The sequence below is a fragment of the Monodelphis domestica genome, chromosome 8, assembly GCF_027887165.1.
Source record: "Monodelphis domestica isolate mMonDom1 chromosome 8, mMonDom1.pri, whole genome shotgun sequence".
In the NCBI taxonomy this organism is placed as follows: Eukaryota; Metazoa; Chordata; class Mammalia; order Didelphimorphia; family Didelphidae; genus Monodelphis; species Monodelphis domestica.
The window spans coordinates 203,004,611-203,020,622 of NC_077234.1; the positions used below are offsets into that span (position 1 = coordinate 203,004,611).

At 40.6% G+C, this 16,012-nt stretch overlaps 1 protein-coding gene across 1 annotated transcript in view; it reads left to right on the top strand.

The window, feature by feature from the left end:
* CRACDL (CRACD like) overlaps positions 1 to 16,012 on the top strand; it is a 127,727-nt gene that overhangs the window by 96,511 nt on the left and 15,204 nt on the right. The window contains exons 8-9 of the mRNA XM_007501100.3: positions 13,234 to 13,427; positions 15,803 to 15,950. Of these exons, the coding sequence (XP_007501162.3) occupies positions 13,234 to 13,427; positions 15,803 to 15,950 (342 nt within the window). The remainder of the gene's footprint in view (positions 1 to 13,233; positions 13,428 to 15,802; positions 15,951 to 16,012) is intronic.

The following is a 16,012-nucleotide window of genomic DNA, read 5'->3' on the forward strand; positions in this document are numbered from 1 at the left end:
ATTTGACAGATGAAGACCCTGAGGCTGAGAGAATTTAAATGACTTCATTTCTTCTACCTCTTAAGCTGTGATGGCATGATACTTGAACTATATCTTTAACTAAAACCCAAATCACAAGATGGGGATGTTCTAAGGAAGAGGATAGGAGTTGGAAGAAATGGCAAAGCAAAACATGGCATGATTCTGGTAGTCTTTTTTTGTAGACTACCAAGGATGGCGCACACTTCTAGTGGGAGGACTTGCCAAGCCCTTTGCAGAGTTGCTCTCCCACCTTTGGTATCTACCCATCATGGCTCCAACAAATTGTAGTATGTGGATGAGCCACATCCAGGAAAACTTTCTTGGGAGACAGGCTAAATCAGGTTAAGAGTAGCCAACAGGCTTTAAATCGGTACATGATGTAGGGGGATTTCTATCCCAAGCATGTGAAGACTTCTCCTAGTGGAATAGGCAGACAAGATCAAATTGTTCCAGTAACCGTGAAGGCAGCTAAAGCAAGTGTTATGGACTGCTTAGAACTTGGTCAGACATCCATTGCAAAAGTCATCCCCATTGCATCCTGGGACATCGATCACCCTGACTTTTGTCTTGTAACTAGATTTGGATGACTCTGGAAGACAGAGTGAGGCTGATGAATTTGTGCAACTCTACTTCACTAAAATCCAATTCTCAAGCAAATCAAGACATCATTCATCTTGATATCATTAGTCTTTGTTTAAAAAAAAAAAAAGCCCTTACCTCCTGCCTTAGAATCTATACTATGCATTCATTGGTTCCAAGGCAGAAGAGTGGTAAGGGCTAGGCAATGGGGGTTAAGTGACTTGCCCAGGGTCACACAGCTGGGAAGTGTCTGAGGTCATATTTGAACCCAGGACCTCCCATCTCTAGGTCTGACTCTCAATTCACTGAGCGACCCAGCTTCCCCCATTGGTCTTTTTTGAAAACAAAGGACAAATATCGACAGTAAAATATTCAAATCACAGGGAAAGATCATTTTTATTCATCAAACCTTTGGCTTACGTTAAATTAAGTTCTTTAATGTGACAGTAAGATTTTAGTGTCACATCAAATCATCCTCATGTTAATGAGGCAAAAATATATAAGAATATAGAGCACTATATGTCTATAGAGAATGCATATTAGCTATGCCAGAGGTGACAAACTTACAGCCTGAAGGCTAGCAAAACTCCCTAGTCCAGAGGAAATTAAAAAAAAAAATTTAATTCGTGGGAGGTCCTGGATTCAAATTTGATCTCTTCCCAGCTGTGTGACCCTGAGCAAGTCACTTAACCCCCATTGCCTAACCCTTACTTTTCTTCTGCCTTGGAACCAATGCATGGTATTGATTCTAATACAGAAGGTAAGGGTCAAACAAAGGTAATTGGGAAATGTTTAACATGAAATAAAAAGAGTACAATAGAAATAATGTTAATTTGTGGTTTTCCAAGTTAATATCTGGTGGCAGAGATCCATGCACTATAATATAGATGTACATATGGGCAGAAAGAGCACACACACATAGAGAGCTCTCGGGCTGCAAGGCATTGTATATGTGTTTTCTCATTAGATCTTCACAGCCTTCTGAGATAGATGCTAATCTTATTGCCATTATTTATACATAAATATATGAGGGGGGAGAGAGAAGGAGGGAGGGAGAGAAAATGTGTGTGTGTGAGAGAAAGAGAAAGTGGGAGTGAGAGAGGGAGTATGAGAAGGAGGGAGAGAGAGAGAAAGAGAGGGAAGAAAAAGAAAGGGAAGGAGAGAGAGGGATGAAGAGAGGAGAGAGAGAGGGGTGGGACTCATAAACACGCAAAGAAAAACACATGCTGCTTTTCATTTCAACAAGACTATTTAGCAAGACTAGTTTTCTGGGGGCAGCTGGGGGGCTCAGTGGATTGAGGGTCAGGCCTAGAGATGGGAGGTCCTGGGTTCAAATCTAGACTCAGACACTTCCCAGCTGTGTGACCCTGGGAAAGTCACTTGATCCCATTGCCTAGCCCTTACCACACAGTATTGATTCCAAGACGGAAGGTAAGGATTAAAAAAAAAAAAGACTAGTTTTCCAATGAAGTCATTTGTTCAAAAGTAGGAAATACACTGTCAGCTTCCCATTCTGTAACAAACTCTTGCCTTGTACAGCTGCATCTGACATTTTGTGCCAATCTGTAAAAAATAAGTACTATAAAATTTTTGAAGAAATATGGCATCAATATTCAGATTAATGCAGAATAAGTTAAAGGAAGTTTTATTAAGGGTGTCTAGACAAAAATAGGTAAAAAAGAATATCTTCCACTTTAAATATATATAATTTACATAAATATATAAAACAATACATGTGGACATTTTCATGTAAATATAATAGACCCCTCTTAAATATCCTACATATTCACCTGCCTAGAGCAGAGGCTGGCGGAGCTTTAGGGTCTCTCTCCTTCTATCCCCTTTGCCTAATGTAGCCAAAAGATTGAGTTGTTTCCCACTTTGTTGACTAAAATTAAGACTGTAAGTTACCAAAACCCTTAGGTTTTCTTCACCCCATCTTGGGTACTGTCATATCATATCCTTATTCTGTACAATTTTTAGCCTAAATATAGAACTTTCAATTTGTCTCTACTTAATTATATTAGATTTGACCTATTGTTCTGGCCCACTGATCTTTTTAGATGCCAGTTCTTTCATCCAATATATTCACTCTCTTGTCTGCCCCAGCTTCCCCTCATCTGCAAATGCGATGAGCAGGCTTCTATGCCTTCTTCCAGTCATCATTAAAATTTTGGGCAGAACAGGGCCAAGGAGAGAGCAAACACGATATCCTGCCAGCACCGGCCCCCAACTAGATTGACCTTGAGCCGCCATTCATTGAGACTCTTTGGGTCCGGTTGGTCAATCAGTTCAGAATCAGTGTCTCCATGCCATCTAAGAGCAGTTTTTCTTAGATTCCTTTCGAAATCCACATACCCAAGTGTCCCTTCCGAATCATGACTTTCTCCATTGTGGTTTCAGCATTTCCTGGGTCAGCATAAGAAATTAAATGGGCATTTTGGGGGAGTTGTGTGGGAAGCCAGATATGACACATGAAGTCTGGCAGATGCCACAGAAAAAGTGTAGAAACTCAGAAATGCATAAAATATGTGTGTAGTATTGTATAATATCAACATATTTTAACTTTTAATACCAAAAATATACACAATTTCTTTTTTAAAGCTTAACAAGTAAAAAGTTAAAGTTTGCGAGAAAAACAAAACAAAAGCAGAAGCCGGCCAACAACACAGAGTCTAGAAATCTTAGCATCAATCTACATATAGCCTATAACCAAATACATAATCCAAATTTTACAATAAGGTACTGTATACACCCCATGAGAGAAAAAGGACAAAATTCAGCCTTCTTCTCTGGTATGAAAGAAGGGCAAAAAAATTTTACTTGGATTTTCCAGATTTTTTGCAGGGACACCTTGCCCCTAATCACAGTGATGTGGAAGGGATCCTTGTGCTTTGTCTTTGGACCACTCTAGCAGCTAGGGGGCACAGTACATTGAGCACCAGGAAGATCTGAGTTCAAATCCCAGCTCAGACATAATAGGTGGCAAGGCACTGTTTGCCTCAGAGATTAGTCTACCATAATTTGTTCTTGCTGGTTCCTAAGGATCACAGCTTCCTTTTTATTTTTTTTTAAGGACTTTCAAATCATCCCCTATAATAACACATTTGAAAATTTTCTCAGGAATCAAGATCAAGCTTATCTTCCTTCCTATGGTTGAAAGACTTCACCTTTTTTCCCCTTTAGAAAATCAGGCCAATTTACCACCTCTGTGAGGGCAAGGAAGAGGGGAGGAGAGATTCTGAATCACAAAATATCAGATAAAAATTGTCAACAATTGTTTCTGTGTGTAATTGAAAAAAAAATTAAGTTAAAAAAAGAAAAGCAAATCAGGACAAGTTTGCCTTCTTCCCTAGCAGTGATCTTATTCCTTCTATTATCTTTCTCTCAGTCCAATACAGCTAAAACTAGCCCTTCTTGCTCTATTTCTCACTGCTTGTAAGCCTCAGTTCATTCTGCCTAGCTCATTCTGGGCTGTAGAGTCCTTGACATTCTCAAAGAACCATGTCAAGTGTTTGTGTCTATTTTCAGTGGTATGCCCGCCCTTCCATCTTCAATCTAGCTCTTTCCTTATTTGGAGGGAACAAGCATTTATTCAGTGCCTTCTATGTGCTAAGTATCATGCAAATATGGTCTCATTTGATCCTCACAACAGCCCCTGGGAGGTGGGTACTGTTATTATCCCCATCTTACAGTTGAGAAAACTAAGGCAGATAGCAGTTAAGTGATTTACCTAGGGTCACACTGGTTTTAAATTTAGATCTTCCTTATTCTAGATCTAGAACTCTCCATTTACATCATTTAGTTATCTCTGGGGGGGGGGGGGGGACTGGACAAGGTGATTCAATGGATGATGTGCTGGACCTGGAGTCAGAAAGACTTGAGTTTAAATCTGGCCTCAGACACTTCTTAGCTGTGTGATCCTGGGCAAGTCACTTGCCCTATCAAGAGGATCCACTAGAGAAGGAAGTGGTAAACCATTCCAGTATCCTTACCAAGAAGACTCCTCAGAGAGCTACAGTCCATGAGGTCACAAAGAGTCAGACATGACTAAACAACAAGGGAAGAATTGAACAAATTCCTTGTGCCTCTTCTGCTTTCTTTCTTTGGACTGTCTGCCCCCCCTTGTTTTCCTCCAAAGACTCATTGATGTTTTTAGGTCTCTAGAGTGCCAATTTCTACAAATTCCACAGCTAAGCAGGAAAGCTGCATCTTCTAACTCTCAAATCCAGTAGTTTTCTTTTTTTAATTTGAAATTTTTTATTTAATTAATTAATTTGGAATATTTTCCCATGGTTACATGATTTCTGTTTTTTCCCTTCCCTTCTCCTTGTCCCCTCCTGTAGCCAATGAGCAATTCCACTGGGTTTTACATATGTCATTGATCAAGACCTATTTCCATATTACTAATATTTGCACTAGGATGCTCATTCAGAGTCTACATCCCCAATCATATCCTCATAGACCCATGTGATCAAGCAGTTGTTTTTCTTCTGTGTTTCTATTCCCACAGTTCTTCCTCTGGATGTGGAGAATGTTCTTTCTCATAAGCCCCTCAGAATTGTCCAAATCCAGTATTTTTCCCATTCTACTTCACTCACCTTAGAGAACGGCATGATCTAAGGAAAAACAACCTGAGTTAAACCTAGGAAAAATTGCCAAGTGAATGATTGATCTTTGTCATTTCCAGACTCTTGTTTCTGCTTTCTTTTCTTCTCTTCCATCCACCATGCCCTAATGCTATTCCCTCTTTTTCCCTCTTTTTCTCAGAAGACATCCTTAAAACCTATTTATATTGATAAGAGAGGTAGTATTGTATTAGGGGTTGGGATAATCTGGTCTTGGCTTCAGGAAGATCTGAGTTTGAATCCTGTTTCTCACATATACTGTGCCACCATGCACAAGTCACTGGACTTTTATGTCCTAGGCCCTCTAGTTGCCAATCTCCATCTTTTCCTCATTAATCCATTCCTTGTACTGATGAAGTCACAGATGGTAGAAATCTTAAAGATCATTTGCTATAACACCTTTATTTTACAGATGAGGAAACTGAGACCCCTAAAGCTTAAGTGAATGACAGGATCATAGCTCTGGAAAGGATCTTGGAGGTCAGAGAGTCCAACCTCCTCATTTTACAAATGAGAAATCAGAGGTTCAACAAGATTAAATTAACTAATTTAATCTAAGGTCTCACAGAAATTAAATGTCATGCGTAGGATTTGAACCCATTTTCTACAACATCACACTAACTAACCCCAAGACACATAGGGAGTAAGTTACAGTGGTGATTGAAACCCAGGTTCTCTGATTAAATCCATATAGTCAGTGAGCAAACATTTATTAAGGGGTGGCTAGGTATCACTGTGGATAGAGAGCCAGGCTTAGACCTGGGTTCAAATCTCTCCTCAGACACTTCTTAGCTGTGTGACCCTGGGCAATTCACTTAATCCCGGTTAGCCTTGCCCTTTCTGCTCTTCTGCCCTGAAACCAATACTAAGTATCAGATTCTAAGGTGGAATGTAAGGACATAAAAAAAATTATTAAGTGCTTACTGAGTGCTAAGTACTGTGCTAAATTATGGAGATTTTTTAAAAAAGATTAAAAACCTGAGGTTCCATCAGTATATTAACTGTTTTATTTAGAGGTTTTGGTTTTCTATGAGTGTGCTCTTACAGCAATGATCAATATAGAAATGTGTTTGCATAATAATAAAAAAATATTAAGGCCTCAGGCTCCTACCCTATAAAAGCTCACATTTTTAACATTTTTACATTAAATTTTTATTTTATTGTTTTTCTGAATTCCATGTAAACAAAAAGATTTTTAACCTTCATTTTTTCCCCAGCAGCATCCCTCCCTCTTCTTCTTTCTCCCCCTTTTCTTTGCTAACCTTCATTTTTTTTTAACCCTCACCTTCCATCTTAGAATCAATACTGTGTATTGGGTCCAAAGCAGAAGAGCACTAAGGGATAGGCAATGGGGGTTAAGTGACTTGCCCAGAGTCACACAGCTAGGAAGTGTCTGAGGTCAGATTTGAACCCAGGACCTCCTATCTCTAGGCCTGGCTCTTAATCCACTGAGCCACCTGGCTGCCCCCACTCACCTTCATTTTGCTGAGTTCCAGGTGTTTTCCCGTTCTCACTTTCCTCTCCCCTCCTTGAAAAAGCTTTGCAATTTGATATAGATTATACCTGAAGAGCTCACATTCTGATAGAAGGCAGCATACAAACAACTACACATATATGAAATATTAAATGGAAATGAGAGGTTGTCTCCAAAGGAAAGCACCAGCAATGGGGAGCGGGAGTGGGGAGAAGGTTAATGAAGCTTGGGGAAGGAAGTCTTGAAAGAAAAGTGGAAGCAGACATGAGAAAGAAGAGCATTCAGAGACTCTCTTCATTATCTGGAGAAAAGTCTCTTCTAGCTCAGACATTCTGTGATTTCTTTCTTTCTTTCTTTTTTTAAATCCCTCACCATCTGTCTCAGAATCAATACTATATATTGGTTCCAAGGCAGAAGAGTGGTAAGGCTAGGCAATGGGGTGAAGTGACTTGCTCAGGGTCATACAGCTGAGGCCAAATTTGAACCCAAGACCTCCTATCTCTTGGCCTGGCTCGCTATCCACTGAGCTACCCAGCTGCCCCCCCCCCCCCATCCTGAGAAAGTTAGTGTAACCATGTGTGTTTTAATAAGGGACAAAACACCTATGTTCTATAAGCTAAAGAAAGGGAAAGGAACAGCTAGGTGGTATGGTGGATACAGCAACAAGCCTAGAGTCAGGAGTTCAAACCTGATCTCAGACACTTCCCAGCTGTGTGACCCTGGATATGTCACTTAACCTGCCATTGCCCAGTTCTTAACACTCTTCTGCCTTGGAACCTGTACACAGAATTGATTCTAATACTAAGGATTTTAAAAATAAATAAATAAAAGCATTGTGTTCATTAGCAAATTGTGACAGGAAAAGGGCCACCTGCCCCTGATCATTGCTTCAAGGTTCTCTTCCTGGGTGGCTTGGACCCTTCCATTGCTAAACATGGGCATCATGGTGGAAGAGTTGCTTAACTTCTCTGTCTCAGTTCCTTTATTTATAAAAACGAGGGGTTAGATTGGATGGGCTTTGAGGCAGGTCCCTTCCAGCTCTAAGTCTATGTTTTGGGGAGGGGTGGAGGAAGGAAATAACTGTGTGTTAGGTGCCTACTAAGTGCCAAAGCGGGCAGCTAGGTGGTACAGTGAATACAGTGTCAAGTGTCAAATCAGGAGGACGTAATTCTTGAGTTCAAATCTGGTCTCAGATACTAGCTTGTGGCCCTGGGCAAGTCATTTAACCTTGTTTGCCTCAGTTTCCTCATTTGTAAAACAATCTGGAAAAGGAAATAGCAAACCACTGCAGTATCTTTGCCAAGAAACCCCCAAATGGAGTCATGAAGAGTCGAACACAACTATGTGCCAGGCACTATGACAACAGATATCATGTCAAAAATCTATCCAGAAGTGACAGCTAGGTAGTACAGTGGATTGAGCACAAAGCCCAGAGACAGAAGGTCCTGGATTCAAATCTGACTTCAAATTCTTCCTGTGTGACCCTGGACAAGTCACTTAACCCTGATTGTCTAATCTTTGCCATTCTTTCTGTCTTAGAATGGATACTAAGACAGAAGCAACAGATTGGTTTGTGTGGTTTTTTTTTTTAACCTGTAGTCATCTTCCTTCACTAGGGCATCTACAGCTCTATGTGCCACTTCTCAGATGAACTTTTTCCATGAAGGTGAAAAGTATGATTCCTTGGATCAGATAGGAGAGTCCAGTTAATGGCTCCATGTATAAACTAGGGATTGTCCTTCCTGCTCTGCAGTGAAAAGCCTGGTCAGGTCTAGTGGCACTTAGGTATAAAAGAGAGGGATCTCAGGTTGAACAAGTGGATCTTTAGAACTATTTTGATCCTTAATTATTTTGGTATTTAAAAATATAACTTGGGGCAGCTAAGTGGCTCAGTGTAGAGAGAGCTAAGCCTAGAGACAGGAAGGAGATCCTAGGTTCAAATGTGACCTTAGATCCTTCCTAGCTGTGTGACCCTGGGCAAGTCACTTATCCCCAATTGCCTATACCTTACTGCCTTGGAATCAATACTTGTATCAATTCGAAGACAGAAGGTAAGGGTTTTAGAAAATACATATATATGAAACTTTTCATATTTACAACAGAATAACCATTGAATTTGTCACCTAGCTTTGGTAGGTGCCTCTTTTGTCTGGGCAAACTAAAACATGTGGTAAAACTTTCCTCCTCCAGACAAGTGAATAACAATAGCTACATCTGTAGAGAACCTGAACACAGTACAGATTACTTTAATTTCCGTGATGTCATAAGATCCCCACAACGACCGTGTAAGGCGCCTTGTTTTGTTCTGGTTTTCACTCCAATATTAATTTGTAGATTTTAGGGCCAAGGATATGCTGGTAAATATTTAGCCATTTTCTCCCCTGGGGGGGGGGGGGGTTGAGGGGAAATGTAAGAACTCCCACTCTTAAGCTCAATCTGCATTATTAACATTTTTTTCTTCACTTTCTAAAATCTCAACAATCAGCAAAATAATAAATCAAGTGATGCAGCTGGTGATTCAGTGGAGAGAATGCCACTCCCAGAGTCAAGAGGACCTGGGTTCAAATGTGGCCTCAGATCCTTCCTAGCTGTGTGACCCTAGACAAGTCACTTAAGCCCAGTGGTCTAGCCCTTACTGCCTTAGAACTGATATTTGTACCAATTCTAAGATAGAAGGCAAGGGCTCTAATAATCAATAATCATAATGACAAAGCCCTTAATTATTTAATAATTATTATTACAATTGTTTTTTTTTAATTATGCCATGATTTGTAGCTTTTGCTGGTTTCCAAAGTGGAAATGCTCCATATGAGCTGACTGCTTTGGGGTGGTTTAACTTAAAATAGCATTTGCAAAATTCCTTTAAATATAGAAGAGGAGGGGGCAGCTAGGTGGCTCAGTAGACTGAGAACCAGGCCTAGAGTCAGGAGGCCAAGGGTTCAATCAAGCCTCAGACACTTCCTAGCTGAGTGACCCTGGACAAGTCACTTAACCCCCATTGCCTAGCCCTTACTGCTCTTCTGCCTTGGAACCAATACACAGTATTAATTCTAAGACAGAAGGTACGGCTTATTAAAATATAGATATAGATATAGGTGTATGTAGAGGTATAGCAATGGTTTGCAAACTAGCATGTAAACTATAAGTAATTTGTAAACTCAAAGTGCAAGTTTTCACCTGGGGAAACTGAGGCTCAATTTGGTTAAGTGATTAGTTTAAAGTCCTATTATTAGGAAGTGTTATAATTTGAACTCAAAGAGTAAAGACAGGTGTTGCAATAGATTGAGAGCTAGCCCAAGTCAGGAAGATTTGAGTTCAAATTCAGACTCAGATATTTACCAGCTGTGTGACCCTATGCAAATCACTTAACCTCTGCCTGCCTTGGTTTCTTCAACTGTAAAATGGGGATAATAGCACCTGCTTCCTGAAGGAACAAATAATATAATATTTGTAAAGCCCTTAGCATCATGCCTGGTGCATAGTAGGCACTTGCTAAATGCCTCTTTTCCTATATGTTTCTGTGTTGCCTTCTATGTAAAATAATTGAAGTGTAAATATTATAAGGAAGGGCCAGTACTAGCTACCAAGTATTACCTTGGTCCTGGCCTTCATCACCTCTCTCCTAAGAGAGGTTTAACTAATTTTGCTGTCCCTCCCTACTCTGGTCCATTCTCCATGTCACTCCTCTAATCAGTCATCTGCAATGGCTCTCTATTCTATTCTCCCATCTAGTATCAAATACAGATAGCTCTGCTACCTGAGGTTTTAGGATCTGTGAACACTATGATTGGTTGAGGAAGGTGGAGGTGGAAAGAAAAGCTCAAACATCAAACATTATTGGATGGGTTCTCATTGAGATAATTATTGTTCAGTTGTTTCAGTTGAGTCTGACTCTTTATAACCCCATTTGGGGTTTTCTTAGCAAAAACACTAAAGTGACCTGCCATTTCCTTCTCTAACTCATTTTACAAATGAGGAAACCAAGGCAAAGGGAGTAAAGTGATTTGCCCTGGGTCACCCAGGTAGAAAATGTCTGAAGCCAGATTTGAACTCAGGAAGAAGAATCTTCCTGACTCAGGCCTGGCACTCTATCCACTGTACCACTTAGCTGTCCCTAATTATTTTTGCAAACTAGGTGCCAAGCTCACCTTTTCTACTTACAAAATAGTATATATACTCTCAATATGTCAATGTAAAAAATAATAATAATGGCACAATCTTTCAAAGTTATTATTTTCATTTCATGTGCCTCTTAAATTTCTCTGTTCTGCTGCAAAGCCTCAGTCACTTAATTCTAGCTAGGGTAAAAGAAAAAGCTTAAACTAGGGGTCAAAATAAGAAATGAAGATGAGAAATATGAAAAAGCAATAAAATCCAATCAGTAGCTCAAGCTTACTCAAATAACAAGAAAGCTTTGTCCCTCTAACTTATCCAGCACCATGAAGTTGGTGGCCTGATATGTCTATACTAGTGATGGTGAACCTTTTAGAGACTGAGTGTCCAAACTGTGACACATGCCACCTCCTTACCCCAAACAGGGGAGGGAAGAAGTACTCCCATTGGGCTGCTGGGCAAAGGGGTAGGTCATATGAGAAATGTCCTGAGGCACAGTAGAGAGGGGAAGGTACAACCTCCTCTAGTATGCTCTGGCTTAAGTACCAAGGTGGCCCTATCAGATAATTTTTTTAATTCTGGCTGATTGCCTAAGGGCATGTTATGGGGAAAGCACTATAGACAAAGGGAATATAAGAGAGAAACAAATAGTATCATGGCTTTTGTTTTCAGAAGAGGAACAAGAGACCCTTGTGGATTGACATTAGAATGTTGAAAATGGCACAATCTTGGCTGCCTTCTATTTACAGAGCTCTTAAATACATTTAGTGGTTAGACCTTAGGCAAGTGACCTTCAGACATCATTTTCATTATTTGTAAAATGAAAAAATTAGATTCTATCGTCTTTCCCACTCTGACATTCTATAAAATGAATTTGATTGATTGGTATGTGTTAAAGCAAATACGCGGTCCATAAAATCATGCTTTCAAGTCACAGATTCCATTTTCCAGTTATTATTTCTTTGCTACCTAGTTAGGGGAACCAAATATGTCAACATTGTCATTAAGAAACTTTCTTCTTAAAAGGTGTAGAATGCTTATTCTTCTTAATAGGAAAAGGAACTTGGTGTATGCCTTACCTGGTAGGTACTTAAACATTTGTTGAGTTAATGGTCTATTAAATGCTCAAAAGTAAACAGAAACTGAGTAGAAAATGCCAAGTCCTCAATAAAGATTTACTATCTAAAAACAGTATGGTGTAACGGATCAAAAGGACAGCTAGGTTGCTCAATAGGTAGAGAGCCAGGCCTGGAGATAGGAAATCCTGGATTCAAATGTGGCCGCAGAAACTTCATGTGACTCTGGGCAAGTCACTTCACCCAACTGCTTAGCCCTTACAGTTCTTCTGCCTTGGTATTAATGCGTAGTATCAATTCTAAGGCAGAAGGGATGCGTTTAAAAAAAATTAAAAGCCACCTTGAAGCCAAGAAGACCTACGGTCAACTCTTGCCTCTGATATCTACTATATGATCATGGGCAAGTCTCTCAAATTCTCATTACGCCTAGACAACTCTAAAACTGTAAGTTAGTGACAGGTTGCCAATCTGTATCCCTGGAAGAAGTATCTAAATCTGGCAAAAAAAAGATAGAAATCTAGGCCTGAAAGTTGGAGAACTGAGTTCAAATCCAGACTTAAACATTTGCTAGCTGCAGGACCCTGAGCAATTCACCTCATTTTCCACAACTAAAATGAGGGTAATAGCACCACTTCTCATGATTTTGAGGATCAAGTGACATAATATTTGTAAAGCAGTTAGCACTGTGCTTGGCTAATGAATGTTTGTTCCAGCTCTTCCTTCTGTCCCATCCTCCTTTTCTGCCTTCCTCTTTTCCTTCTTCCCTCTCTCCCTTCCTTCCTAATAAAATCAGAGGTCCCTGCCCCCACCCTAAAAAAAGATCCCTTCCCCAAATGCCAGACAATGGATTTAAAATTTTGTAATAATCAGAGTGGTAGCCACATTTATTTTTAAATTTTTATTGTTATGTAAACACACTTCCTTGCCATTCCAAACAAGCTAGCTTGAGACCCTCATTGGTTTGGATACCTTTGCATTTAAGAATAAGACCAAAAGCTACCTAAAGTAAATTCCTTTTTTTTCTTAAACCCCTTCCCTTCCATCTTCGAATCAATGCTGTGTATTGATTACATGGTGGAAGAGTGGTAAGGGCTAGGCAATAGGGGTCAAGTGACTTGCCCAGGGTCACACAACTAGGACCCAGGACCTCCCATCTCTAGACCTGGCTCTCAACCCACTGAGCCACCCAGCTGCCCCCAAAGTAAATTCCTAAGGCTGTCACTCCCCCAAGCCATAGGTGTAACGATGTAGAGGTTAAGGATGGAGCAGTACAGCTCGCGAGAGGGTCCAATCGAAAAGGGTAAAGGCCTTCTCTCAAATAACTTTATGAATGTTCCCACAGAAAAAAACCTGCCATGCCCAGCACCAGCCCCTGGAGCCTCGGAGGGCCACTCGCTGCCACCCTGGATTACTCTAGCCAGGCAGAAGCGCCGGGGCTCACGAGAACAGCAGCAGCTGAGCAAGGAGGAAAAGCCTGCAGCACCAGCCGCGAAGTCAGACACCGAAAAGCCACCTAAAGACCCAGACCGAATAGAGGTGCTTCCAAATGGCAACTTCGTCCTTTGGGTGCTTTAGAAAGGCAATGTGTCTATCAGAAGCCGCCCAGTAACGGCACGGCACGGCACGGAGGCGTGATCGTTTCTGGTGCCCGGGGGCTCCCCGGGAGGGAGAGCTGGGCTAAACCACAGTGTGGCAACTGAGTTACCAAATTGTATCATCCATTTGGATTAAAAAACAAAACCAAAAAAACCCAGTAGCTCTGCGGGGGATTTGCACTGAAACCACAACTGGGTAACTGAGTTATCAATTTGTAGCATCCATTTTAATTAAAAAAAACCACCAGAGTGTCTCTGTGGGAGACGGTGCACTGAATACACAATTTGGTAACTATGTACCATTTGGGGGGCGGGAACCCCACAAACCTGCTCCCTCTCTCTCATTGGGCTGTTAATGAGACAAGAGATCTGAGAGTGATTCGCTTAGGCGAGGGGAGTCAGATCTCTCGCTCAGTCGCCCTGTTGCCTAGGCAACGACGCTTGGCATCTGGAGAAATGAAACAAGGTTAAAAATAACTTCCCAGTTTGACGCCTGGTGACAATGTCAACAGCTCCATTCTGGCTCCTTGCACGGTGATAAATGAGACCTGAGTGCGCCTGGTGGCACGGACTTCACGCTGGGGCCTCCGCTGAGGAGCCGTCCTGATTGGCTGTTGAGTATTCCTCACACGGGGCTCCTGGGTTAGGAATTAGAGGCTCATCTTTGCATTCTGCAGTGGAAGTCGTTTTTTCCAACCCAAGCAGCTGGGTTGGGTCCCATGGCTGTTTTTCCACTAATAGTCTCAAATTAGGTTCTGGGCTGAAATGATAATAAGATAAAGAGCGTCTGAAATAGTGTGGCAATGATGGGGTTGACAGCTTCAGCTGGACCTGGCTCTACATTTCCATGCAAACCTCCAGTTGTAAAGAGGAAGATGGACGTGATCCAGAAGCATTTCAAGAGTAAATATAGAGCCTACGTAGACAAACATTACGATTTCTTAGCCCACTTTTGCCCTAGCTAGGATTGTAGACAGTTGTCCCTTTAGTAAGGTTTGGTAGAATAAGTACAGAATTTGAAATCATCTCCTGGATTCAAATCTTATCTCTGTCACTTATCACCTTTGTTACTTTGAATAAGGGAACGAAATCATTTACCCTCTTGAGGTTTCAATTTCCCACCTTTAAAATGAGGGAGATGGATTACTTGACCTGTAAAGTCCCCTCTTGCTATAAATCGATGCTACTAAGTATCATGTGTTTCTTTGGAAAATTCTAATTTTTTAATGAAATATTTGCCACTGGAGTGGGGCATGATGTGGTAAAAAAGTAAATGAATAATGAATGAAAAAGGAAAATGAAAAAGAAAATTATAGGATTTCACAAAAAGAGGTGAAAGTCATTAACCTCAGCATTAAGTTCTGAAGGTCAGTAAAAAGGAAGAATAGATAGAAGAGTCTCTTACACCTCTTGCTGGCTAAGTTACCCTGGGAAAGTCACTTTTCCTCTAAAATGAAGGGAATTAGTTTAGGTAAGTGATGTCTAAGGCTTAAAAAAGCTGACTTAAATACTAAGTAGTTAGGGAAAGCTATAGAAGGCTTGTTTTATCTGAGGAAGGAAATAGCATGTTTACTCCCCTGAATCTGTCCGATTTGCTTAGAATGTGGTGAAGCAAGAAAAGAAAAACGAGATAGACAGAAAGAGAGAAAGATAAAACAAAGGCAGGCACAAACAGACAGAGAAAGAGATGATAAAAAAGAAAAGAGAAGAAAGGAAAGAAAGAATGAGAGAAAGGGACAGAGAGTCAGAAACAAGAGAGAATGAGAGAAAGGAGAGTCTGAAAGAGGCAGATCGAGACACAGAGAAAAAGACAAATACAGAAAAAAGAGGAAAAGAATCGAGGAGAGGGAGAGAGGAAAGAGACAAATAGAAAAAGAAGAGAGATGCTGATCTACTTATTAGAGAGGCTTTCCCTCCTCCAATACAATCAAAGATCAAGACTCAATATACATGTATGACATTTTTGACAATTGTTTTCTAACATTTGGGGATTCAGATTTTCTTCCTCTCTCCTGTCCTGCTCACCTCTCTGAGGCAGTAAATAGGTTGATATAGGTTATGCCAATGCTTTCATGCAATATGTGTTTCCATATTGCTCGTATTATGATAGAAAACACAAATCACATGTATAATTTTTAAAAAACTCATTAAGGAAATAAAGTTCAAGATGGCAGACTTTGATCTGTAGTCAGACTCCAATTTTTCCTTCTTTGGCTATGGAGAGCATTTTCATCATGAGCTCTTGTGGTTATTTTGGAGACTTGCTTTGCTGATAATGGTTTAGTCCTCATTTGCTTTTTCTTAACCTCTACATAGGAGCGCATTAAGCAACAAGCTGACTTTGTCCGGAGCAAATCTTTCCTGGTGACACCAGCTAAAACTTCTGAAGAACAGAAGCCCAGAGCAAAGCTGAACCTCAAAGAAGGACTCCATCGAGGCATTTCACTTTCCCATCAGAACCTAGGTATGGAAAAATCTCTCTAATTTTACAGGAAAGGGCTAGGGCAGTGATATTGAAGCTATGGC